We start from the raw sequence: 27440 nt of genomic DNA, 5'->3' as shown, positions 1-27440 counted from the left end.
CCCCCCCCCTCTCTCTCTCTCTCTCTCTCTCTCTCTCTCTCTCTCTCTCTCTCTTGGAGAGTTTAGTTTATGCTGTCTGTTTGATCATTCATGTTACATTAAACCTGAGCTTTTTGGAATTTTTGTAGTAAGGCTGGTTTGGGATAGTCCTGGAACATCCCAACAGTGAACATTGTACTGTTGGGATGTTCAGGGAATGTTCCAAGGATATCTCAAACCAGCCCAAAGTGATTGATGCATATATGCAAATGAAATATGAGAAATGTGTGAGTTCAGAAACAGTTGAGTCTTAGCAGCTCTATACGTATATGGAAGATCAGGGAAGGGGAGGGAAATTTAATTTAAACTAAAACAAATGGATACTTTTGTAATCATTGCAAACAATGATTGTGTGACTACTCAAGGCCTTACTGAACAGAGTAGTTAATCAATTTTTTCTTCACATTTAAACCTAATTTCTTGGATTTCAATTAGAATATGACAGGGTTATGGAATCTATTTGGAACGTTCAATAGCATATTAGGTGGAATTTTAAGTTGCTTACACAATCATGATTATAAAAGGCTTATCTCTTATAACCAGGAGGAGCCTAAAGTATTTTCTTTTCCCTGCTGTTGAATTGGAAGTCATTCTACATTATCATTAAAATTTCCTTTTTCTTGTTGAATTGTAAGTCATTCTGCATAATCATAATAATCTATTCACTATTTGTTGTTGTTATCATTATTACCAAATTGTTTGTTGGTTGTAATGATGCAGAGATTCCCTACATAATTTCAGTACTTATTTTTTGGTAAATTTACAAGCAAGATGATTAGTTGGGATAAGGCTGAATTGTTGTTACAAGTACGGTGCTTATTCTATTCTCTGTGAAGGTCTATGCTGATTGCTACCTTTATGCAGTTCTGATGATGACGAGGATGACAACAAGGAGAACATTGAACCTTATCCACGGAAACAAGTTACTGTGTGTTTGTCTCCGAAAGGAGATCCTGTTAAAGCCTTTGTCGATGAAGAAGCTGAAGTTGAAGATGATAGTGACAATGACCTTATGCGGTTCCAAGAAAATGAAGAGGATGGAGAAAACGAAGATGAGGAACTCAATGATCTTATAGTGAGAGGATACCAAGAGAGGCCAATAGATGGTGAAATGCGGAATGAGCTTCATCAGAAGTGGCTTGAACAGCAGGATGCAACTGAAACAGATAATGTTTTGCAGAGGCTGAAAAGTGGTTGGAAAGAGCGAGAACCAATAATGCTTGAAGATGTAGAGGAAGATGAAGAGTTTGGTGAGGATTCTCTGGATGGTGCACCAGATGATCTACTCCCATCTAATGTTGCCAAAGCAAATTCAAAAAAATTGAAGCAGATGATTCCCCAGATGTTTACTGATAAGGATGATGTTTTCTTGTCCTCTGATGATGAGGAAGCAGAGAAGAGTTTGCATAAACAGCGGCTACTTGAGAAAATTGTAAGTTGTTGATAGCATTTTGGCATTGGATTTATTAAATTTTCGCACTCTAATTGCATAAATATTCTTGACTGAATACTTCCCTTCTTTAATACTCTCACTGTCAAAGATAGTTTATCATGTCTTACCAGGTGTTGGAAGCTAGTCCTTTTCAATATACAGTAAATTATATGTGAGGGGTTTTGCTAGTTGAATTGACTCTTTGATCTTTTTTTTTTGCTTTATTTTGGATGTTCTCTACCCCTTTGGGTAGACATATTACTCTTCAGATAACCGGTCACAAACATCCACTGGGAGGGATTATATCCATTTTGTTTCTTGCCAACTAAATACCAAGAAAGTATTGCAAACGGCCAAGATATTCTATCTTAAACTAACTGGCAAATGGACATTCAGATCAGAGACGCCACTTCATTTACTCTCAAATTGGAGGAGTAAGTTTGCTCATTAAGTGTGTAAAACAGTTCTACATGACCTGTAAGACCGTGAGAAGCTTGAAATGGATGATATTTATGTTCTTGATTGAGTAGTGCTGAAGATTGTTTATTATGTGCCAAAAATTTAAATGAGATTGAAGGGATGACCGATTGAATTAACTATACCTCTTCTCACTTTGTTAATGTTAATTCGTTCCCCCCCTCTCCTTTTCCACACAACCTAGACTCTTTTTTTTATATATTTTTTTATACTGGTTTGGAAGACTTAAGTAAATTTTATATTATTTAACAGGAAGATCAGGGCTCGTTCATGTCTCCGGTGGAGGATGAGAGTTCCAGAGAAGTTTTTGGTCTTATAAAGAAACTGAATATTGCTCCTGAAACTAAGAAAAAGCCAAAAGCCTCATGTACAAACTTTTCCTGTGGGATTTCTGTTTTTCTTTCCCCCTCTACATCTTGTAAATTGCCCTTGACAATCACTTAATGTTTCTTATCATATTTCATTTGCAGCTTGCTTTGACATGCTGGTCACTGGAGGAAACAGAAACAATTCGTCAAAGGTCAATAATCTGTACTAGTTGGTATTGAATTAAGATTCATTGTGTTTTAATGCATTCAGTTAAATTGATCAATCAAAATCTGGCAACAGTGTAGTTGAACTAAATGTCATATGTTGTTTGCAACTGAACAGATTTTATTTACACCCAATTTAATGTTGCGTTCTGTGCTTCCCTGACCGCCCTATCTCTTCCTGATTGTAGAACTATGCATCTGCCTGATTGCAGTGATAGTGTGATACTGCTGTACTAGAACTATTGAGCTTTAGTGACCCCCCTATTTTATGAGAAAACAATCAAACAAAAGATTTTAATCGGAACGCAATCAAGGGCACTAGATGCCGAGTTCTGAACCCCAATTACCACACCTCCCCCTTCTCTCTTTAAGTATAGTACAATCTTAAATTATTGAATAGTGTGTCCAAGATATTTGCTTTTACTTAAATCGTAATGCAGCCTGAGCTATTTTTGCAATTCTGAATTGACAATTGTTGCAGTCATCTTTCTTGGGGCGAATGTCAAGCAACTCTTCATCATCATCCAATAAGCATGGATCAAGCACCACCCGATCCTTTATTTTTGGACGGGATGACAGCAATAGTAGGAGCGGAATTTCATCATCAGAGGTTCCTTCAGATATCGTAAGTTCTATCAGAAGAGTAAGATTGAGCTACAAATTATTTTAGATAGTTTTCCCACTACTACTTGGATCTCTTGATAACTGAAATCTTAATCTGCAACTTAAATGTGTGAATCACTTGAAATTGCTTCTAAAGGCGTGCTAGGCACAGCTTTCATTTTCCAGAAATTGATCTGCTTGTTCTTGCTGTTTGCTGAATGCTGTATTATTTTTTATTTGCATATCTTTGTCCATTTTGTAATTTTATTGTTATTTCCATATTACAATCTGCAGGGTCTGAAAGAAAAGCAAACTACAAATAAACCAGCCAAGTATAGTAGCTCTCAATCCAAATCCAGTAGGCAAAATGCAAGGACTGTAACTGAAACAGTTTCGGATTCTTCTCTTTTTGAGATCCTGAGGCGCTCCTCTATGCAGTCAGATCACTTTAGTGGGAATAATTTGGTTAGGCAAACGCAAACAGTTTTTGCCGCATTTAAATCTGGAAAGAAGGCAATAAAGATAGAAGGAAGAACATAATGCAGTTATAAATCTGTTTGAGCAATGTCATAAAGGTGGGGGTGAAAAGCTTCAATGTCTGAACTACATGCTTTGAAGTGGGTTCCATCCAGTGTATTAGTCATGTCTTCAAATTTGGGGAGAAACAAGCAATTGGAGATCAGTTTTATGGTAAAATTTTCATTCCTGGGGCCTTGCTAACCATGAAACAGTTGGAATCTTTCCAAGTTAAATCCATGTAAAGGCTCTGTTTATTTATTGGCAAAAATGCCTTTTTAAATAGAATCATTCTTTTTTGCACTAATATTACCTTCTTTTTTTTTTTAATCTTTTATATGATTTTCAATTGGAAGTGAAATGGAGTAAAAATGAATTCAAATAAAATCTCAGTTTTGTACTAATTTTGATTGAGAATCTTCCTTTTACATGTGGTAAAGGGCATACCTAGCGCACTTGGCTCCTGTCACTTTAGGGTCTTGGGAGGGTCATAATGTACGCAATCTTACCCCTACTTCACAACAATGTTATTTCCTTATGCGAACTTGTGACCACTAGGTCACAATGAACCAACTTGGTTGAAAGTGGTGTGATTATTCTCATGGGCCTAGTCTTTCTTAGTTCATTTGGATTGTGGGGTCTTACACAGACTTGGGATTACGCAATATATCCATAAAAGCATAAGCTTATGTTGGGATTCCTTGTCACCCCCAAAAGAAAAAATGGATACTGATTTTTTGGGACATGACTGATGGGATCACCTGCAAGAGGGATCTTGTCACATTAAATGGTGGAAAAAGAATAAATTTATGTATGATTGCATGTTGTTGTAATCAAAGTAGTGAACCTAGGAGATCTTACTTTTGATTGTTCCTTATTTTATTTCAAATATTATTTTTAAGTAAAAATTTTAAACTAATTTAAAAATGAGTTATCATTATGTCATTTTAAAAATGATCAATGTGGTACATTTTTTTCAAGTATACATCTAAAACGATAAGATTTTACCAATATTAAAAGCAGAAATATTTCACCATGGTCCAAGAGTACATTTCTTCAATGCGATTTATATCAGGAAGCCTCTCTTCTTTTGCTGGCTTCAGAAGTAGTTTGTTGTTTGAATGCCTACTATGCTTTGAGTCTTGTGGCTCGAAACCTATAGGTTGACTGGTACCTGCACGATTTTCGTCGCATCTTTGTTAGAAGGGGTTGACCCCTAATTTGTAATCCATGACTTTCTTTCATCACTCAATGATGTGGGACTATTTATCTCTCCTTCTTCTAGTCTGCAACAGATCACAAACACCTTTGGTTGCGTTTGGTGCATTTATGGTGTGTTTCGTTTTTTTTGAACAAAAAGTGAAATAAGGTAGAAATAAGAATTGACGGAATGACAATAGATAGTTCTATCGTTCTAGTTTCGTTTAAAATAAAAAAAAAATGGCATTTTAACATGAAAACTGAAATTTTCATTTTCGACACGAAATGTGGCTTAGCAAACGCAGCCTTAGAATCAACTCGCCCATCCAATGACTGAAGCCCTACGGTTGGCCATATTGAATCGACCACGTGGTATTGGTAGGCTGGTAGGTCTCCACGGCGAAAGGCCAGTCTCCGAAAGTGGACTACTACATTTCTAGCGAATACTGCTCAGTGGTGAAACTGCCACTTGGAACTTGGTGTGTCGGGACTCGGGAGGCGTCGAAAGAGAGAGAGATGGAGAACAGTGCAGGGAGGCGACTGAACACTCTTATTCAACATCTCTTGTTGCAAGATAAAGGTGATGTTCAAGTTCTTCTTCCGGTAATCTTCTCGTTCCTCTCCCAAATCCCCCGCCCCACCCTTTTTTTTTTTTTTTTATCTCATCTAGGTTTTACCATTTTGGTTTTCGAAATTTTTTCTTAGAATGAACTGAGGGAGGGGCGATCGAAGAATGTGAAATCAGAACCAGTAATCATAGGAGGAATGATTTTGGATATCCATGCCTATCCTTCTATCCCTGCTACTCCCAGGACCACCACTCCTGGCAAGGTATTCGTTTCTTTTAATTTCTCCTATTATATTTGCTGATTTTCTGTTTTTTTCCTTGATTGTAATTAGTAATGGGTTTAGTTTATATATACTGTACATTTAGAGCTAGTCGTAAGCAATGATATTGACTATTAGAAACAAAGTGAACTTTTTAAGAGTCATTGAGCATAGTGTCTGAACTTGAACAAGAGAGGGTGGTGAAGAACAATTTTCTTATCCAATTTTGTATAGATGTTGGCTGAAAACCTACGCCATTCACATAAATCCGCAGGCGAATAATGGTCTTCTCTGTTTGTGTGTGTGTGTTTTGAACAAGACTTATTTCCAACTTGCATCCATTGCTTTCGATTAGAATCCAAGGAACCCTTCCACCACTTGAACTGTGTAAAGCTCGCAGCTCTCTTTATATGGTGTATGAAACGACCCATCTGGGGACCCAAAGGGCTACCTTAGTGCCCTGTCAATTCTCTCTCATTCTCCAAAAGACTGACAATGCAATGATAGAACTTGATTCCTTGCTGAGATTCTCACAGCTTTAAGTTCTGTCTTTTTCTGGGATCATTATCCGTATAAAATTTGGTCTTGTGGCACACGCCGCAGACTACACTACAGTAATACAAAGATGGGAGATAAAGGGGGATACTTGGATTGCAAACCCAAGTTGTCCTCTTTTTTTCTCCCATTGGGCGTCAGTACGAGGGCAACACTCATTTTGTTTTGTGGTGGTGGTTTTTTTGGTCTCCTTATTCCCTGTTCTCAGGATTCTGATGGCATCAATTTCTGAGAGGAAATTGATGAAGAATAATCTGGATGGGACATTCTTCATCTTTCACACTGCCAGGAAATTGACAATTTATGCACCATCTGAAGTTCCAGTGCTCCCTTCTGTATACTCCCCTAAGTTCAGCATAGCATCTAATCCTCTCATTGGTGTCCTGTCTTCCAGCATTATGAAGAAACAGTTCCACAGTTTGTTTTTCAAGATGAAAACCTACCACTTGACTCTGGACTTCAAATTTCTCTTACCAGGCTCAGCCCTTGTTCCTGCAGGCAGGGTTTGGATGTCCAAAATGGGTTTAAACTCCAAAGGTCACTTCCCTAGTTCCCTATCAGTCTTCTTGTCTCCCATTGCAGCCATCAGAAGGAATAAAAAAAAAAAGTGGGTTGGGGGGGGGGGATTTGGGACAAAAAAGGATGAATGATATGTTAATATCTTTGTTATTATTCTTACTCCAAGGCTTTCCTCTTCAGGTTCACTATGTACTTGGTGGAGTAGCAAGAAATATTGCTGACTGCATGTCAAAACTCGGAGCTAAGCCTTTCATGATTAGTGCCGTTGGACCTGATATGGCAGGTGATGTAATTTCATTGTAAGCATCATTTAGCATTTTTCTATTTTTAGCACTGCACTGCAGGCAGCTCATGTGGTGCATATGTGGCTGATGGTAGTCATTTTTCAATAGATCCCATATCCCAGGTCATATTTAGATAAATGCAACCATCATCCTTTTTTTTTCTTTTTTTTCTTTTTGGAAAAAGAATTTGTTGAACATTCAGGACAAAGCCTGAGTTTTTTGGAGTGTAGGCTTGTTTGATTGTTTTAAAAATCGACCTAGAATATCTCTCAGGTGAGACAAAGGTTGGTCCCTCTAACCTGCATCTCTACCACACATACAATCATGCTTTGTCAGATGGTCTGATACCAAAGCATTACTAGACCATCGTTATATTTAGCCCATTGTGTTATGTTGATTTCCCTTTTCTTCTCAAACTGACAAATTTGATAATTATTTTTAATAGGAAATTTGCTGTTAGAGCACTGGGAATCTGTTGGACTTTCTACAGAAGGTAAATGCTATCCCTTGAACATTTTCCTACTCTCGTATCCTGTGAGCTTAATGTTACTATTTTGATGTCCACTGAGTCTTTTTACCATCAGATTGGAACTGTACCTTGTGATTTCCAAGTTCACTTGGCTTAGTATTTGATAGCGACATTGAAGATGAATGTAGCTTCTTTCATTAAATTTGGTTGAATTTATTGGAAGTTAGTCCATCAAACCAATTAATAAATCATTCATGTATGGTTTTGATTACATGGCATTAACGGGATATGGTTATCCATAGGTTTTCGTCATAAATATTTCCATGACTTGGGACAAAACTGGGCATTTTGTTCACTTGGTCAACACATTGTGTGTGCCATGAATGTTGATTCGGGGACACAAGTTGAATGTACTTTGGATTTGATCACATAAAAATCTTGAATGGAGTATTGTCAGTTGTGAGGATAAGATTCTCGTTGGTAGTTTTTCGATTGGTCTCTAGAGTTGAGAGGTCCTTATCGTTGCATTCAGATATTATGGGTTTTGGTGTACCAATGGTTGATGTCTCCCTGAGTATATATCAGTTCCTTGGATTCATGGTGCTTGACTGTAGATGAAAGAGATGCACAAAATGGAATCCACTCCCATATTGGGTGAATATCAAAAAGAGAGTGTCTGAACATGATTGAATGTAAATCTGATCCAGTGTCATGTGTAAATTGTTTACAATTGTCTTCTGAAATATTAATACTTATTGATATTTCATTTCACAGAGGTTTTGGAAACATTTTGTGATACCCAATTGGTAGTTCAGATTATTTGTACGACATTACGACAAACCTAGGTTGTGACATTTATTAATTCCATACCTATAGGTTTGTCATGTGATATCATTAAACAGAGAGATCGAGTAGACGGTCTACTACTATAACTTTGGGAGGAATTATATCTACACACGTTGTGCATATTGGTAAATGTCTGTAATTGGGGATTGTTGGCATTTTCCTATAGGTGTGGTGGATTTTCCCTTGGAGGATCATTCCTTTTCTCAGTGTTCGGCGGTTGATTACTGTTTATGCGGGCCCAATTTATGAGTTATGCTAATAAGATCACTTAATAAAATAATAAAAAAAATCTCTTCGTTTCAAAATCAGAGAACTCTTTGGAGGGGGCTCTCTGGTTTTCATCTCTCTCTTTGTCTTTCATTTCTCTGTTGTTATCCCGATGAAGATCATAAGTTGATCTAAAATTGGCAAGAGTTGTCAAAGGAGTGCATCGCATTGTTCAGCCTCTGTACTGGAGAAAAGCTACATTCCTTAGGAGGTACTGCACTTGTGGCGCTTAAGATAATTGATTCTTCCCATTATGGAATATGATTATGATGACCCAATATATGCAAATAGTGATCCTGAGCTCTAATAATATTAGAGCAGTTAAAAAATTTTAATTATGTGTATTTTCGCTGCGCTGTTCCGATTGCCGCCGACAGAAGTTCCTGTCCCAAACTTCCATTTCTGTATTTCATGTGGTAGATTCGTAGAAGTCTATTCTGAGCTGCTCACCATGAAGCCCACACTTCCCACCCACTGCCTTTGAAATAATACGAGAAATATTATTATCAAGGGCAAGAGATTGCTGCCTGGTTGCATATCCCCTGCACCCAGACATATAAGTGCACGAAATTACCACCCTGACAACCCCTGAGAAATAAAAAATCCCATCCTTGTATATGCCCCTGCGTGCACTCTCACTGGGCCCTCACCCAGACATGTAAGTGCACGAAATTACCACCTTGACAACCCCTGAGAAATAAAAATCCCATCCATGTATATGCCCCTGCGTGCACTCTCATTGGGCCCTGTGCTGGTGCAGGGGCCATGTGACCAGGCAGCCTTCTTTTTCCCTATTATTAAATAAAGAATAAAAAAGACCCGCATAGCTGATCCCCTATAAGGGTTGTTCCTGGGAAGCTATTCCACTTTTACTGGTGATTTTTATCTTTTCTTACCATCTTTTATTTCTTTGTTTGCCTTATTTCTTTCTCTGTTTCATATTGGATCTATGTAGCCGACCCTATTTAGTTGGGATAAGGTTACGGTTGTTGTTGTTATTGTTGTTAAATAAAGAATAAAACTACCAGAAGAAGGAACAATTTCATTGCAAGACCTCCACTAGTACACTACCATAAAGGGATTTGTCCTACCTATTCTTCTTCTGAAGGAACTTTGTATTTGATTGAGTTGATGAGTGAGAACAATGTTCTTAATGAAGTACTAGACTTATTGGCCATTGTTTCTTCTGAGATGAGGTTATAGCTTAACATTTGTCGAAGAGTTGATCTTTATATGCTGAGTCAATATGAGAGTTTTTGAGCATTCTTCTGTTTGTTTTCTTTGAACAGGCATTCTAAGGTGTCAAGGTATTGAGACCCCTGTTGTGTGCAATGTATTTGATGCCAATGGAGAGTTGGCAGCTGCAGTTGCAAGTGCAGAAGCAATTGTAAGATTTATATTAATTATGCTATTGCATTATAGGTATTAGTTAATTTCATGCTGTAATACGAGCTTGAGGATGTTGCCTAAAACTCTGATTTGCTTATCGGGTGGCATTGGCACAGGAGAAATTTCTAGCTAAAGAATGGATTAAACAGTTCACTAGAAATATTCATTCTGCTCCCATATTGATGGTTGATGCAAACTTGAGTCAGCGATCACTTGAAGCTTCCTGTCAAAGTGTGTACTATCTCTTTCAAGGAAGTATCTACTAATGTTCTTGTTTTGGTACACAAATTGTAGGATAATGATAATACGTTCTTCATTTTCCTGGTAACTTTTCTCAGTAGCTTCTCAATCTGGCATTCCTGTATGGTTTGAGCCTGTATCAGTTGCAAAATCCAAAAGAGTTGCCTCCATCATCAAGTATGTGAGTGCTAAGATTCTTGCTTGTGAATTCATTTTCTTTTATTAAATTTGTGCTAGAGGAATCATGTTCAGTTCATGAGAAGATTGAACATTTCATCTTCTGGGTCAAACTCTCCAGGAGGTTTATGACCCACCATTTGTTGGGTCCATCACTGGATCTCATAGTTTTGATTATTAACAGCGTAAAAGAGTGAAAATTCCATGGAGAAGTATTTAGATTTAATAGTTGTGATCAATATTGATCTGAAAATTTTTCCTAGGGGGTTTTCTTGGTCAAATGGTTTCTGGATCTTGACTCCCACTCTTGTGCAAAGCTTTATTCTTAAGCTTCTGCCTTCCGATTTGGTGACTGATCTTGAGTTATTTTACAGGTAACTTTCACTTCACCCAATGAAGATGAACTTATTGCGATGGCAAATGCTGTGTCAAGTGAGGATTTGTTTTTGCCAATTCAAAGGGTGGATAATGGTGGAAGTACACAGTCCATAGAATCTTTTCTCTTATTACTTAAGCCAGCAATATGGGTCTTACTTGAAAAAGGTGTTAAATTAGTTGTAGTGACTCTTGGATCAGATGGGGTGTTCTTATGTTCTAAAGGTGGAGCAGAGTTCACAGCTGTTGATTTCAAGAACACTGAGTCAAGTCACTTTGGGAAACTTCTGAGTGAAATGGTGACCTTGAACTGTCAAAATGACTTGGTTAATTTTTGCAAGTTCAACAGGAGTAGCACTCATCTTTCTGTTGTGCATTTTCCTGCACTTCCGGCATCAGTTGTGGGGCTTACAGGTGCAGGTGATTGCTTGGTTGGTGGAACTCTAGCATCTCTGTCTGCTGGCCTAGACATGATGCAAAGTATGGCAGTTGGCATGGCAACTGCAAAAGCAGCTGTTGAGACTCGGAAGAATGTACCTTCTGAGTTTTGTCTGGCTTCAATTGCAGGTATTTCCTCTATTACTAGTTAGCAAATATATGTTCCCTAAACTAAGCAGCCAAGAAATATAATTATTTGCAGAACTTCCATGCAGCCTTGCTGCCAAAATTTCTTACATAAGATTGTTTCGGTGGTGAAGACTCTGCAGTAAATCATTCCCCAACATGCTTCTGTTCTATTCATGATATCTAATTCAAACTCCTAACACTTTTCCTCAGATTTAATATGCTCAATTGTAGTTGGTGTTGGCCAATTGTATGGATGAATCTTTTTTCATATTAAAACTGCTTTTTATTAAGATTACTTGATTTATTAAATTATAATAACCCCAAAAACAAACATGAGTTTTGCACCCCTAAGAATCTGGAAAAGGAATATGACCATATCTTCCACTATCTATGCTTTATATTGCTTGGCACTTTTACCTGTTGAGTTACCTTTAGGGTTTCAGGCAAAGGAATGACAGGGTTACAACATTTTATTTGTTCATTTATGTTTTTATAAGACAACTAGCTTTATATAGTGGTGGGAACATGAATTAGAGTCGCAATCTACAACAGCAGTGTAAGCAGAAATAAATTTCTAATCAACTGAAGTGCATAATTAAGTATTGAAATTATGTGAGAAGGCCTATAATGGGGTGCAGGAGGGAAGCCACATTCTGTCAAATATTTCTGAATCTCAATAAAAAATGTTAAAGCCAGTTATTTTGGTGCTACATGCTGTTGTTTGGAATCTTGTTGTGGACTTGCTTCACTAGGATGTTGATGGTCGATCCAAAGGTTCCAAACCAATCCATTTGTAATGCTCTCCAATTTTGTATGCATGTAGTTGAATATACTGCTTCTTGTGTTTTGATGCAGATGATGCTAAGAGAGTATATTCTTCAGCAAGGGTTGTGTTTGATCAATCAGTTGTGTAAGTTATCAGGTAATGCATCAGCTTGAACTCTTGTTTCAATTTAAATGTCCGCCATGGAGGTGTAAGGTAGCTAGTGGGGTGGACCCCACGAGCCAAAAATGGCCTGAGTGAGTGAATTATTCTTTCTTCTTGATTTATTTGCTGTGTAATCGTTCCAGTCATTGGGATTGGAGAAAAAAAGCGTACCCAGTACATGAGGCTCCTGCCACTGCGGGGTCAGGCGAACCTAGGGTTGAGTCAGCATGGAGGGCTCTATGGTGATAGGCAAATAATGGTGGATCACAATCCCTTGTGTCATTGTATGTGAACTATTTCTACCAATTATAATTATAGTCAAAATTTATGATAACACTCTTTGGTATTTGCTTTCATGGCAGTTCATATTATTAGGTTTTCTCCCAAAAAAATAAAAATAAAAATAAAGATTAGTTTTGAATCTCACCCATGTTTGATTACAAGACTGGTGTTGACAGTAATCAGAATCGTGAACTTGACTGTGTTGATTCATTTTCATCTTAAGAACTGTTCACCTACTCTCAGGTTTTTGTTTTTGGGTCAATGGATCAAAACTTCAAAAAGTGCTGATCATGGTGGATGGTGACTTGCCACTAATGCTCTAATTCCATATTCAGGCTAGGCTCCAATAACAACCCACCATATTATAGACAGAGTGGAAAGGGCCAGGATGCAACACGCCTTACTTGGTGATAAAGTCATGACAGGGACCTTTAAAGTATATTGTCATGACAAATGTCATGTTTTAAGTGGCTGATCTCAAATACGACTTGAATTGGCCACGTCACCCAGTTGTCAGTAGACGTAGGGCACGAGTGGTGGTGGTGGAACGCCCAAGTGTTAGAACTCATTAATTGAATATTTCTTGGTTCTCCACTTCCAATCATGCTAGGTTTTGAGTGTCCAAATGCATCTAGTTTGCAATAGGTAAGATGATGCCCATTGGGATGGATTGACATTGACGTGAAAATATTTAAGGTTATGTGCATTAATAAAGGTTTGATGACATGCATGGTTGAAGTAAGTGGAATCGGCAATAAGTTGGTTTTTGCCAATTCTGATCCTGAAATTCAGTGGTCATGATCGACCTATGAACTGATCGTAGAGCATCTTTGGGCCTGTTTGATAACGTTTCAAGAAATGTGTTTCTGTGTCCAGAAACGGAACAAAAAGTGTTTGATAAAACTGTTTCGTTTCACTTGTTTTCAGAAATAGAAATTGAAATTTCTACCTATTTATGGTTCAAGAAACGATTCAAGTTTTGCTTGTTTTGCCGTGGAAACGACTTGTGACCATTCTTTTCGCTGGTTATTATCAACTTCTAGAAACATGACTATCAAACACCTTCAATTCTGTTTCTGTTTCTGTTTCTAGAGACTGAAATTTATGTTTCTACTGTTTCTTGATCTTGAAACATAAACATCAGAAACGTTATAAAATGGGCCCTTTGTTTCTTTGGTCATAGATCAGTTAGTTCAATCACTACGTGGTTGCTTAGTACATGCATCTTCTTCTTGTTATTGGGCAGCGAAGTTTTGTAGACAAGACAGTTCGCCCCCATCTCAAAGGGGGCCTTACGAATTAGTGGAGTCACATGAAACAAAGGCATGGATACAATTCTGAAAATGCGATATGAATGATTTTGGTGGGCATGTCAATGTTTGGTGAAAGGTGGATCAATCCAACATCTCTATGTGTTATCAGATAGGGTTAAGTTCGAAAAATCATTCATCAAAGAATCAAAGATATGATTAGGGTATACCATTGAGAGGGATGGCTTGCAAAAAGTTTTCGAATCCATCTAATATTCAAGTTGTCAAATCATTAGTCCATATAAATAAAAATATATATAAATAATAAAACTCTCGGGTCAAAATGTTTTTTTGGCTTTTCTGTTTTACAATTTTTTTGTCACAAATTGTCTTAATTTTTATTTATGTATTTTTATTTTATTCTCTGTATTATATTATTTTATTATTAGAAATCAAACGGAAAGACCGACTTATTCCTAACTTCCAATCCAACCGACCAAAGGAAAAGCTGTAGTCATGGGCCTTGACTATTTCCTCTATCTGCCTTGGAAGGAGCACTCATTTGGTAGTGACTCAGCTGAAGTTGTTACCAATCTCACCAACAATCTAAGGGAACATTTCGTTTCGGTTTCCCTTTGGGACATGTTTGGTGGTATATTTATGTGAGAATCTGAATTAAGAAAGGTCTCTCTGAATAATATTAAGTACAAGGGCTCACTCAGCTTGCTGGTATGTGGGATAAAATCCATTACATAATTCAAGCTCCCTAAAAACCTTTGGAGCTGTTTCTTTTCTAAGATTTGATCAGAGAATTTTTCTGTGAAAGTGATAGCTTGCTCAATAGGAGTGATTGGGCCTTTGTGAATGTAATGCCCTAGGAACCTAAGCTTGGTTTGGAATAAGTCCATTTATTATTATTATTATTATTATTATTATTATTAAGAGAACTATATGGACAACCTATAAAATAAAGGCAACTAAATCAAAATAACATGTGAATCAACATATATTTTTTTAATAAATGTCAATATATTTAGCGGACTTTAAATGATTTTCATAAATTAAGATGCAATCTAGAATTGCATTAGGACATTCCTTCCACCCTATTCAATTTAGTTGAATATAAAATCATAAAGTCAACAATTATTTGAGGTAACATTTTTTTTAGTGGTAAAGAACAAAATCAATAAATAGAGAAATATAAAAAATATCTTAAGAATTCATAAATAGGAAAATTAAATATTCAAAAGTCAACGTTTAACTTTTGAATCGATTTTTTTTTGGTATCCATTAAACTAATAACATATAGAAAGAGACAAAAATATTCATAAGGGCTTAATTTGAATTGGTAGAAAAGACAAAATGTGTGAGAATCTGGCATGGTAGGGTAATAATTTTCTAATTATTATTAGACTACATTAATCATTAGTTTTAAGTCATTTTTTGTTTACGTTTATCATAGATGATTTAACCAGAAACATTCAAAACAATGTTTCATGGTGTATACTTTTTGCTGAAGATATTGTTTTGGTATATGAAACAAAATAAGGATTGATGCTAAGTTGAAATAATAGAGATTAACCTTAAAATCAATAAAGTTTAAGATAAGTAGAATGAAGATAGAGCATTTGATGTGTTACTTTAGTCATGGTAGAATTGATAATGATATGGTATTTTTTTTTAATGACGATATGGTAAAAATTAAGGAGAAATAGATACCGTAAAGTGATTATTTAAATATTTGGGGTCAACCATATATAAATATGGTAATATAGAGGATGATGTTTTATATATAATTACATTGGGATGGATGAAATAGAGAGATATGTACAAAGTGTTGTATGACTGACATATCCTTTTAAAGCTTCAAGGCAAAATTCTATACGACAGTCATAAGACAAACTATGATAGACGGGGTGGAATGTTGGGCAATTAAGAAGCATCATATAAATAATTGAGATGAATATGTGGTAAATCTGGAAATGATAAAATAAGAAATGGAAATATTAAAGCTGATTTGGGAGTTGTTCTATGAATTGTTTGAATTGATATGACCATGTTCATCGGTGACCTATTGATGCATCAGTAAGGAGTGATCTGATACATATTTAATGAACTAATAGAGTTAGGGGTAGACCTAACATGATTATATGAGGAAACAATGAGGAAATACATGCATAGTTTAGGTCTTGTCCCTAGTATGACTGCTAATAGAGCTAATTGAAAGGCAATGATTTGTGTAACATAGCCCATTTGATTGAATTTTTTAGGGGTGTCAAAACCTAAGCTGAACCAACGGATCAAACCAAATCAAAGTCTTATTGGGTCGGTTTCAATTTGGATTATGGCAATCCCAAAACCAAACCGAACTGCATAAAAAATCGAATGAACTCGAAACCAAATCGGAACCGACTCAAAACCTAGACCAAAATTAAAACCAAACCAATAAGAAACCAAAAATAGTCCAAAATCCATTTAAAAAACCCAAATTTGCATAGTTTTGTATACATTTGTATGGAAATTCAAATCCAAATAGGACAAAAAACCGAAACCAACCCAATTACAAACTTATATAAGAAACCGAAGACAAACAAGAACCAAACCACATCAATATCGAAACCGAAATTTCCTTATTAGTTCGATTATGATTTCACCATTCCCACACCAAAACCGATTCAACCCAAATAGAAACCTGGCCATACCGACCTGTTGACACTTGACACCCTATAATTTCTACTTATTTATTGTTGTTGTATTACTCTCCTTTCACTTTTATTTTCCTGATTTTGTACTTCATAAAATATAGTAACTAGTTGTGCACTCACGATTTGGGGAATCAGAATATTGGATAGCTGATTCGATTCATTCCAGGCACTTTGAATTGGATTTTTATCTAATTCATAGAATCCGATTCTTTGCCGATTCTGCTTACTTGAATCACGACAGCCAAACGCCACCTTGGAAAATTTTTTAGAGAGGGAGGGGGAGCTAGGGGTGCAAGTTTGGCCCTGATGGCCCAGAACCACCCTTGGCTTGCCCTGATCCCAAACAAGTACTGGCCCAAAAATTTTGGCCCTGAGGGCGGGGCCAGCCCTGAAATTTCTGACCCTGAGTCAAGGTCAGGGAGAATAAGGGTTGATGTTTTTGGCCCGCCCAACCCGCCTTGAACCCTGCCCTAATTTTTTTACCCTAACTTTTGGCCCTGGTTTTGGCCCTACTCGGCCCTGATTTTTGCCCCTGATGTTGACCCTAATTATGACCCTAGTTGTGACCTTGATTTTAACCTAATTTTATATATTATTTCACATTGAGTCATTGATACCTCAAAACTCCTAATATATCTTCCCACAATCTCACCAATTTCTCTTACCTTTTTTACCAATAAAAAATATCTCTTTTCCTTTTTCTACCAAAAAATCTATATATCTATTCTAGTAATTTTTATTAATAAAATGAAAAATAATTAATATGTTTTTTTAAATTACCATCTTAAATTAATATGTAATTGTTGATATGAATATTTATTATAGACTTTTATTATCAATATATATATTTAATACAGTGAAAATTGGTAGAAAATGATTTTCTATCAATCTTGTTCCTTGAACCTGAAATTTTTTTATTCTCTCATCAAGTGGAGGTTAAGTTTTCTTACAGTTTGCCTTATTAGGATGATCTCTTTATTATCATGATAAATAATTGAAATTTTTTGGATTATTTACTTTCTTAGGATGATCTCCTATTTGTTTATTATAATAGTTAGAGTTATTTGTATTATTTGAATGTTTGCTTTAGGATGTTCTCTTCATGACATGTAATTTGTAATTTTGTATTTTTTTTTTTTTTGTCTCCTCCTTATTATGAATATTTTTTATTTTTAAGTTATTTCATATTTTGTAGGGTTAGGGTCAGGGTCAGGTTATACCCGGCCCTTGATGGCAAACTAGGGTCAGGGTCAATCAGGGCCATCCCAGCCCTTGATGGAAAATTAGGGTTAGGATCAATCAGGGTCAGGGTCAGGGTCATCCCGGCCCGACCCTGAAAAATCAGGACCAATCAGGACGGGTAAGGGTTAGACTGAACCCTAAAAGGTAGGGTCTGGGTTGAAGTTTTGCGGCTCTGAGTTAGGGTCAAGACGGATTTGGGCCCAGTTAAGGGGACTAAGGGTTGGGCTAAGGTTTTAAGAAACCCAGCCCAACCTGGCCCTGTTGCACCCCTATGGGTAGGGGTGTCAATATCTAAACCGAACCGGTTAAATCGGATCGGACCGAACCGATGGCTTATTGGGCCGGTTTCGGTTTGTATTTTAAATTGAATCCAGTCTCGGTTCGGTTCGGGTTAGACCATTGGGCCACCAGAAATGCCAGAAATATGGATCGAAATCGAAACCAATCCAAACCGACCCGAGATAAAACCGAACTTAAAACTCACTAACCTAAGTGGGCCAACACTCAAGTGGGCGAAGCCCAAGTGTCCAACCGGACCAACACTAGCCCAAGTGCCCAAACCCAACGTTTATTAACTATTCAACTTCAACCTGTCAAAACCCAAGTGCCCAAGCCCAAGTGCCCAAGCTAATGGCTCCATAACGGTTTAAAAAACCAATCCAAACCGAAATGAACCTGATAAATCTAAATCGGTACCAACCCAAACCCAAACTGCACCGAAGCCAACACCGAACCGAAACCAATAAATCCTTAATGGGGCGGTTTCGATTAGTTCCAAAGTCACACCAAAATTGATGAAACCGGATCGAAACCGCACCAACCCGGACCGTTGACACCCCTACCTATGGGGGAGCCACATTCACAAGTCACAAGTCATCGTCACAACACGTCAGATGACCGTTACAATTGCGTCAGCTGTTCCACGTGTCGCAACTTTAACGCTAATTGTGAAGAACACGTGGCAGAACGGTTATCCTCGGAGTTGGTATCTCAGGGTTGTCCGCAACCCCAAACGCTCTCCATCTGTTCCGTTATCAGACTCATTCGTTTGGTCGGCCCCGCGGAAGGAGTTACTTCCATTTTCCCGCTCTAGTAACCTAGCCTCCTTCCCTCCTTCCTTCCTTCCCTCCATCCCTCTCTGTTTCTGTTTCTGTTTCTGTTGCTGTTTCTCTCTAAAACGAAACGAAACGAACGAATTATAAATCTGAAAAACCGTCAGTAAGCTCTTAAACCTCTATCGCCTTTGCACGCAGTTAAAAAACGGCGCCATAAACAGCTTTTTCTTTCAGCTCGAATCGATTCTTAGGGTTTTAAACTTTTTTTCCCCATTCTCTATTCGATTTCAATTCAATTCAGTTGAAGAAGCTCGTTTATGTTGTGAAATTTGTAAGGAGGAATCAGGTTTAATGTCGGATAATAATAAAAAGGACGAAGATTCGTTGGCGGAGATCGGTATTCCGTCCGGACTGAATCGAATTAAGACTCGACGAGCCTCATCTTCGAAAGATGTTTTGGGTTCCAGAGGTGACAGTTTGCGTTTGGTCTTCAATCATCAAACATTTGAGAGATCATCTAGCAGACTTCCTAGGACCCCGGCGAAGCAGAGAACGACAGAGGAGAAACATGGAAAGATCGATGGTGGTAAAAAAGGTTCGAAACCTCTGTTTTCAGTCGTATTGTTTGGGGTTTTTTATGCTTGGGACCAGGGTGAACCTAATTTGATTGTTTTGTTAATCCTTATTAAAGTTATCTTAAAGATTTCAAATCCTATATCGAGGGACTGCAATAAAAGATTCATTTGAAGGACTGTCTGTTGATTGTGCAATTTTGCTCCTGTAAATTATTGAGAAAAGATGTTATTTTATTTTCCACAAGCATTCAAGTTATGTACTGCGTACAGTTGGAAACAGCCTCTTCTGCGAAGCAGGGGTAAGGCTGCGTACACTTGCCCCTCCAGACCCTGCAGTAGCGGGAGCCTTGTGCACTGGGTTGCACTTTTTATTCAAGTTATGTACTGCATCCATGTAAATTATTAGGCGATCTATGGAGATTACCATTTCTTTTCTCACTTCTACAAAACGTGATTTAGACTGAAAAATTGACCATTTATATGTATGAGGTTGAGATATTTCTGTGTTATTTATCTGGTTTAATAACTTGGGTTTGTCTTCCCTTGCGGCTACATATTGCTGTGGTGGTAAAAGCATGCAATAGTTGCTGGTCTCCAATTTTTGGCTTTTTTGGACTCCTCTGAAGAGTATATAGACTCGGAGACAGTAATGACTAGCTGAAATTCCAGTCAGATGCTTAATATTTTGTTGGATTGGTTGTTCGGGCCATCTTGGTTGGTATGATAGACACTTGATGCTAAATAGGATTTTCCTTTGCCATCTTCAATCTTTGAACTCTCCATTTTTCTGCTTTCTTTGTGCCACTCTACATGGGCGTTTTGTGGCAATGGTCCTTTGCTGATTCCATATTGTGACTTGACAAGCATCATCAGCTGGGTTTAATGGAATAGGACACTGGCCCAGGCACTAGAACTTGAATCTAAGGCAACTCAATAATCAGCATCATAAACGATAAAATTTTAAAAGTACAAAAGATATTGATACTCAGCCAAATCTGTCATATTTTTCTTCTGTCCTGTTATGGAATCTGAACTAGAAAAAAATAGAAACCTGGAAGGATAAACAAAAGAGAAAAGACAAAAGGCAAAAATATACTGTATTATGGTTAAAAGCATTATCCAAACATTACAGGGATAAGACTCCATTTTATCCATTGAAGTTGTTACTGACACTATGAATGTCTACTACTCTAGCAACCGTAGGCATGTCTGATCTTGAAAACACTGGAATTCATTGTGAATTTTATACTGGGTCATTCTGTTTTATGATATTCTTTAACATTATCCCACTGGCAGTCCAGATTACTGGGATATTCTATATTGGTGCATCTATTACATGATGTGGAAGAAATTAAGAACAGCTAGAAATTTTTTATTTACATCTCCTAAGAAGTACCAATGACGACGCTACTTCAGCTAACCATATTATTCATAACATTATGCAGAGCTGTTCTATGTGTCAAATTGTTGGCTAAACTTTGATTTGAGGGCCTTGGTGGATTTACATCCTATGGTGCTTGACTGCCAATTGCCTTGCTTGTGGTTGTCCAAAAGCTTGTTTTCGTAGAAAGGTCCTTTATTTAAGGAGCTTTTTATCACAGTCCTCTATTCGTATGCTGTTTTATTTTATAAGAAAATAAATAGGTGATTTTTTGCCTGGGACATCAAGAAAGAACACCATATCAGATAGAAGTTTCTATGTGGATCCAAGAAGGTGGGTGTTTGGATTTAGGTCGTTTGCTAGAGGTAACTCTTGCTTTAGTGGGAAGTGGAATTACAGGATAGGAGACTTCGTTGGGATAACCATGTTACCTACCTGACTAAGTGTATTTTTTTTTTCTCCTGGAAATGCCAACCAAGTCACCTTGGCTTGTCTTTGAGAAAGTATCCATTGGTTCATGCTATCATTTTTTCAGTTTGATGTTCGTTCACCTTTTCTCAGTATCTCCAAAGAAGTAGAGACAATCCTGAAGCGTTCAACTTGATCTCAGACAGGGATTTTTTGGAACTTAGGTTTCAGGATGGAGTAGAAAGAATGTTGAATTAGAGGTGGCACTAAATTCTTTTTCAACAGCCTTGGTCTGAACATCTTTTCGACATATGATCACTTGGAAGGTCTCAGCTTTCCAAAAATGTGGCTACTGGGTGGGACCGTCAACCACCTCCTCTTCAACTATTGCAAGTGGGATATGCCACAAATCCTTTAGTCACTTGGTGTTATGCTTCTTTTAACAAGGGGGAAAATTTGTATGGATGTAGTTAATGTCAGTGATGATATGGTTTATGTGGGAAGAAAGAAATGTTAGCATTTTCTATGATCATTTACTATTTGACTCACTGCCTCATCCAATGTAGCATGTGTTAGGCTTCATGAGTCATGACTTTCTTGTATGTTCTTATTTTCTACCAGCAGTGCTTTAATTATTCATTAAGATAGAAACGCTGAGGTGACATCTGGTTGTCTGAATTGTACAGGACATTGTAAAGGGAGTAAGATTACTAGATGGTTCAATTCGTATCTCACCAAGGATTCCAACCAAGCATTTAATGATATTTCTCTGAATACTGAGGTAAGATTTGATTTAGCGTTTGACAATAGTTATGCCATGATATATCACAAAGCTCTTATGCTTTCTACTGTTTGAAAATATTAATCATTGCCTGCCTCCAATTTGGCAGGTCAACAATTCAGCTCGTAACTCACTTGATAAGGAAGCTTTTGTTGGAACTAATTATCGCAAAGATCAGAAATATTTGAATGGAAAGAAGTCATCAATGGAGAGCAATTCTGCAAGAAAATTACCAAAAGGTCTGAAAAGCTTTTCCCATGAATTGGGACCAAAAGGTGGTATTCGACCACCTGCTCAGCCCCGAGCCCACAGCTATAATGATTTGAAGGTACTACTCAACTGTTAATTGGCTCTTGTAAGATTTTTCTAGAACATTAAGATTCAAATACACCAGTTTTAGTTTATTTCAGTTGGTGCATCCTTACAGGCAGACCTGCCTCAGTTTTAATGTTAATTAATTTAAGTACGCTTAACCTTATTCAGTCATCTATTTACCTATTATTGTGATATTTGTAGATATACTTTTTGTAAATTCAATTTCCTCATTATTTGGCCTGTGTTGATATTCAGGAGCTTTTGGGATCTTTGCGTTCAACGTTTGATACTGCAAAAGAAGTGGTGAATGCAGAGCTGGTTAATTTTGCAGGGGACCTTGTGGATATTCTAGAGAGGAAGGACTCCTCATCTCCAAAAGGACATAAAGTATTGGAGGATCTTCTGATTCTTGCCAGAAAATGTGTGGTGATGACCTCCTGTGAGTTCCGTACAAAGTGTGAAGGGATAGTGCAGGATCTAGCTGAGAAAAGGCAGCACCATGAAGCAGGATTACTGAAGCAGCTCTTCACACGTATGCTTTTCATTTTGACTCGCTGCACAAGGTTGTTGCAGTTTCAGAAAGATAGTGAGCCAATAAATGAGGATTCTCTTGATAGACTTAAGCAATGTTTTGATAGAATTCCTGATGTTGAAATGCACTGGGTGCCCAAATCAGGCAGTTCAGATTATGGTCCAGGTAGCACTTTGAAACAGGACAGTAACAAGGATCAAGTGCAGGGAGAGGATAAGGTATATACTGTCCCTGAGATGACATGTTCTGGATATGAAGAACAATCAGATGACAGCGACACAACTTCCAAAAAGTCTGCTGCCTTGGTAAAGAAGTCATTATCTCAAAATTCACAGATTGATGTCCATTCAAGTGAAAGTAGCATCTTGGAATCTGATCCATGCAGCTCTGCTCCCCAAAGAGTGAAACTTTTCTCCTCTTATGAAGAGGACGCCGTTCAACAGTACCATAAAGCTGCTGATAGTTTACCTGGAAAATTAATTTGTAAGTCCAGTTCCAGTTCACTTCATGAACGACAGCAGTCTTCTGATGAATATGATTCGGTTATCTGTCGGATCTGTGAGGAAACTGTTCCAACTTCACATTTGGAATCCCATTCCTACATATGTGCATATGCAGATAAATGTGATTTAAAATGTTTGGATGTAGACGAACGCCTCTCAAAGCTCGCAGAGATATTGGAACAAATTGTTGATTCTTGTGGTATGAATCCTAATCCATCCCATAACAGCCCTGATATTTCAAGAATACAAACTACAAGCTCCTTGGTTGGATCAGAATGTCACTCTCCCAAAATAATTGAGTGGCACAACAAAGGAGTGGAAGGAATGTTTGAAGATCTCCATGAGATGGACACAGCTTTTATAGATGATTCTCATCTTTCAACTCCCAGTAATGTGAAGGGTCAATTTGGTCTAAAGTTTGGCTATGGTGCTCTGTCATCTAATGGAAGTGTCACATCATTATCCTCCACAAATACCCCAAGGACAAGCCATTTTGACCTGTTCTGGTTAGAACACAACAATCCCTCTGAGCCAGAAGATATACAGCAGGTGAGTACCCAAGTAATGATTAGACACCCTTTTAGATTTGCCAATAATATGCATGTTGTGCCATGTTTCTGTGAGCAACAATATTCCTCTTAAGCTCTCATTCACACAGCTTAAGTATCTTTGGACCTTAATAATTACTTCTGCACTCTATCGTATTGATGAAACATTATCTGTCCCAGAACTTCAGGAGTGATTTGTTCTTGGTGCATTGTTGCCTAAGTCATATCAAATAGGAGAGGGTCCATGGCTTTCTGAAAAGAATTTTCCTGGAGCCTGGATACTTTAGGGATGAACTGTGTGCCAGTAGACCCAGTTGATAGCAAGATGAATTCCCTGTTTTGTCTTGATGTGTAAAGTTTTCATCCCAAAAGTTTGAACTGGTAGGTAGAGGTACTCCCATGTGTATAAGAGGGACCCGGGGGGGGGGCTGTAGGATAATTAGTAGCCAGTGTGGGACTAAACTCCCAACACTTCACCGCATGTGTGGTAGTGCGTACTGCAGACACGTGGAACCGCTTTGATACCATATAAAGTTTCCATCCCAAATGTTCAAACTGGTAGGAGGGACTCCCATGTGTAAAAGGGGGCTGTAAGCTAATTAGTGGCCAGTGTGGGATACCATGTAAAGTAGTTAGAACTGAGCAAGGATCAATGTAAGAGAGAAGAAGAGAATTAAGAAGAAAGAAGAAGAAAAAGAAAAAGGAGAGAGGAATGAGTGCAATTTTGTGTGGGAGAGAGAGAGCTCTTCCCACATATATTGAATCACTAACATAAAGGATAAATTACATATACCTCCCTCATGAGGTAAAGGGTTAAAAAAGAAAAAATACGATGTAAGACAATAAGTAAATAAATTAGTTCCCAAAGTACCCCTAGTGCATAAGCTTTAACTCTCTCCCTTAAGCTGGAGAGTAAATATCATACATTCCCAGCTTGCACAAATGGGTACTGAATTGATGATGGATGAGCCCCTTTGTGAAGACATCTGCCAACTAATCACCTGTCTTCACAAAAAGAGTGCATATATAGCCAGATTGCCAGAGTCAATCTTCTCATTGATGAAGTGTCTATCCACCTCTATGTGCTTTGTCTTGTCATGTTGCATAGGATTGTGGGCTATACTTATGGCAGCATTGTTATCTCAATAAAGCCGCATGGGTGCCTCAATATCAAACCCCCAAGTCTTGGACCAATCTTATTAATCATAGGAGTTTTCACATAATCCATGAGCCATAGCTCTAAATTTTGCCTCTACACTTGATTGAGCCACAACCGGTTGCTTTTTACTCTTTTGTATAACCATGTTACCACCCACAAATGTACAACACCCAAATGTAAATCGTCTGTCAGAAACTGAACCAGCCCAATCAGCATCAGTGTAGCCTTCTAACCTTAAATGATGGATCCTGGCATACATAGTCCTTTCCCTAAGGAGGAATTCAAGTACCTAAGGATGCGGTATATAGCATCCAAATGTCCACTCTTGGGGGCATGCATAAAATTACTCACCACCCCAATTGTATAGGTGATATCAAGGCATGTCAAAGATAGATAAATCAATTTCTCGACGTCTTTGGTATTTCCTACATCAGCTAACTTATGATTCTGATCAATGGGAGAGTTTTCTGGTTTGCAACCCAACATCTTTGTTTCTTTCGACAGATCTAGAATAAACTTTCTTTGACATATGTTTATTCCCTTTTTAGACCTTGACACTTAAGTAATACTTCAAGGGACCCAGATCTTTAATCTCAAACTTTTGGGCCAGGTAGGTCCTCAATCTCATTATCTCAACCTCATCATTTTCAGTCACAACAATATCATCCACACAGACAATAAGGTCTATGATAGTACCATTACTTTGTCGGGTAAACAAACTCTGGTCAGTCTAAACCTCTCAAACCAAGCCTTGTATCTCTCAACAACACCATAAGATTGGTACTTGATTGTGTAGACCCATCTACATCCAACTGCAACTCTACCCGTGGGAAGATAAACCAATTTCCAAGCACAGGCTTCTCAAGTGCCATCATTTTCTCAGATATGGATTGCTTCCACTTTGGGTCAGACATAGCCTTAGTGTCATTCTTAACAACATCCACCTCTTTGTGTTTTCCAATGTCAAGCATAAATGGGAAAATGGGCAAGGGGATTGACATCAACGGCCCTTTCACTCCCCACTATCCTCCCCCTGAAGAGGATGTTGATGAGACAAAGAAACACACATATTCAAAGAAGGTAACATCTTTGGAGAGAAGTCGCCTTTGGGAAGAAGGATGGTAGCACTTGTAACCTTTGGTAGAGGAGGGGGAACACCCAAGAAAAAGGCATTTGAGTGCCTTAGGATCAAGTTTACTTCGAGCAGATTTATTGATGTGAACATAGCAAACACACCCGAACACCTTGGGGGAAAGAGAGAAAGGTAGTAGTAAGAAGGGCATCTGACTAAAAAGTCTTAGGACATGCATGCCAAATAGCAGACTCCTAGAAACTTCCAATAAATGATGATTTTTCCTCTTAGCTACCCCATTCTATTTGGGTGTGTCAATAGAAGCAATTTGACGGATAAATGCCATTATCGGTAAAAAAAAGTGTTGGAGTCCACTATATATCCCGCTTTACCAGAATAAAAAATTTTAATTTTGGAATCAAATTGAATGCAGATCATTTGATAGAAATTTTTGAAAGCATCATAGACCTCACTTGTATGTTTAATAAAAGAGGTTCATGTGGTCTATGAATAATCATTAACAAAGGATACGGAATAAAGATATCCAAGTAAAGAGGTAGTGGAAGAGGGTCCCTAAACATCTATATGCACATTATGAAAAGGAACTGTGGATCTATTGCCATGGTAATTGGTAAGGATAATAAGAACGAAAATGTTTGACAAATAAACATGGTTCACACTGAAATACATGGGAAGAAGGAATGGAAAAAAAAAGGTGTGGCAATTGTTTTTGCATAACTCCGAAGGAGGAGTGGCCCAAACATTGATGCCACATCACATAATCAACAATATTGTTGTCACTAAGCCCATTGTCCTCACATTGACTGCCAATAATCCTCTGTCACAAAATCACGAAAAACACAATGAGATGTTAAAAAAGTGACACAACAATTCAAAGATTTGGTTAGATGGCTCATGGATAAGTGTTAAACTTAGGAACATAAAGAACGGAGTCAAGGAAAATAGAAGAAGTAACATGAACACTAACCTTACAACAAACAGAAGAAAGAGAACCGTCAACAATCCTAACCTTTTCATTACCGAAATAAATGGAGTAGGAGTCATAACACTGAGATATACCGGTCATATGATCAGTGGATCCAAAGTCAAGGATCCAAGAAGAAGCAATGGAAGGAGTAGATGTAGAGTATTGTAAGGTGGAAGCTGAAGTCTGAAGAATCTGGCATTGTAGGTGTAGAAGTAGAGCTACCCAGGTATGACATAACCCTGCGAAATACTGCAATATCCCTAAGTGAGAGAACTATAGTCTGTCTATGGTCTAGATGGATGTCCCGAAGATTCAACCTCACTCATCATACTGTGTGCTATATCTCCCCCCCCCTTTCCTGCCGTCAGGTATACTAGGGGGATGGCCTTAATGTACCCAA

At 37.8% G+C, this 27440-nt stretch overlaps 3 protein-coding genes across 7 annotated transcripts in view; all 3 read left to right on the top strand.

Annotated features, from left to right (window-relative positions):
• Positions 1–3907, top strand: part of LOC122071743 — a 6619-nt gene extending 2712 nt beyond the window's left edge. The window contains exons 9-13 of the mRNA XM_042636138.1: positions 904–1471; positions 2201–2315; positions 2419–2468; positions 2963–3106; positions 3379–3907. Of these exons, the coding sequence (XP_042492072.1) occupies positions 904–1471; positions 2201–2315; positions 2419–2468; positions 2963–3106; positions 3379–3624 (1123 nt within the window). The 3' untranslated portion in view covers positions 3625–3907. The remainder of the gene's footprint in view (positions 1–903; positions 1472–2200; positions 2316–2418; positions 2469–2962; positions 3107–3378) is intronic.
• A 1287-nt stretch (positions 3908–5194) lies between these two features.
• Positions 5195–12578, top strand: LOC122071748 (pseudouridine kinase). Of its 4 annotated transcripts, none has more exons than XM_042636144.1 (10): positions 5195–5403; positions 5506–5631; positions 6883–6985; positions 7432–7479; positions 9858–9955; positions 10074–10188; positions 10299–10378; positions 10749–11316; positions 12172–12238; positions 12388–12578. In XM_042636144.1, the coding sequence occupies exons 1-9, from the start codon at positions 5317–5319 to the stop codon at positions 12228–12230; spliced, it is 1284 nt and encodes a 427-aa protein (XP_042492078.1). In that variant the 5' UTR covers positions 5195–5316; the 3' UTR covers positions 12231–12238; positions 12388–12578. The 4 variants fall into 4 exon arrangements, with proteins under 4 accessions (XP_042492078.1, XP_042492077.1, XP_042492076.1 ...); XM_042636142.1 differs by having other exon boundaries at positions 5197–5403; positions 10296–10378; XM_042636145.1 differs by having other exon boundaries at positions 5223–5380; positions 10296–10378.
• A 6192-nt stretch (positions 12579–18770) lies between these two features.
• The window catches only part of LOC122071766 (probable serine/threonine protein kinase IRE4), a 35820-nt gene continuing 27150 nt past the window's right edge, over positions 18771–27440 (top strand). For both annotated transcript variants that reach the window (XM_042636173.1, XM_042636172.1), the window contains exons 1-4: positions 18771–19373; positions 21829–21923; positions 22033–22251; positions 22494–23822. In XM_042636173.1, coding sequence (XP_042492107.1) covers positions 19130–19373; positions 21829–21923; positions 22033–22251; positions 22494–23822 — 1887 coding nt within the window. In that variant the 5' untranslated portion in view covers positions 18771–19129. The remainder of the gene's footprint in view (positions 19374–21828; positions 21924–22032; positions 22252–22493; positions 23823–27440) is intronic.

The sequence above is a fragment of the Macadamia integrifolia genome, unplaced genomic scaffold (assembly GCF_013358625.1).
Source record: "Macadamia integrifolia cultivar HAES 741 unplaced genomic scaffold, SCU_Mint_v3 scaffold_7A, whole genome shotgun sequence".
Taxonomy (NCBI): domain Eukaryota; kingdom Viridiplantae; phylum Streptophyta; class Magnoliopsida; order Proteales; family Proteaceae; genus Macadamia; species Macadamia integrifolia.
Note: the sequence above shows the minus strand (reverse complement) of the source record. Positions and strands in the feature narration are given on the sequence as shown.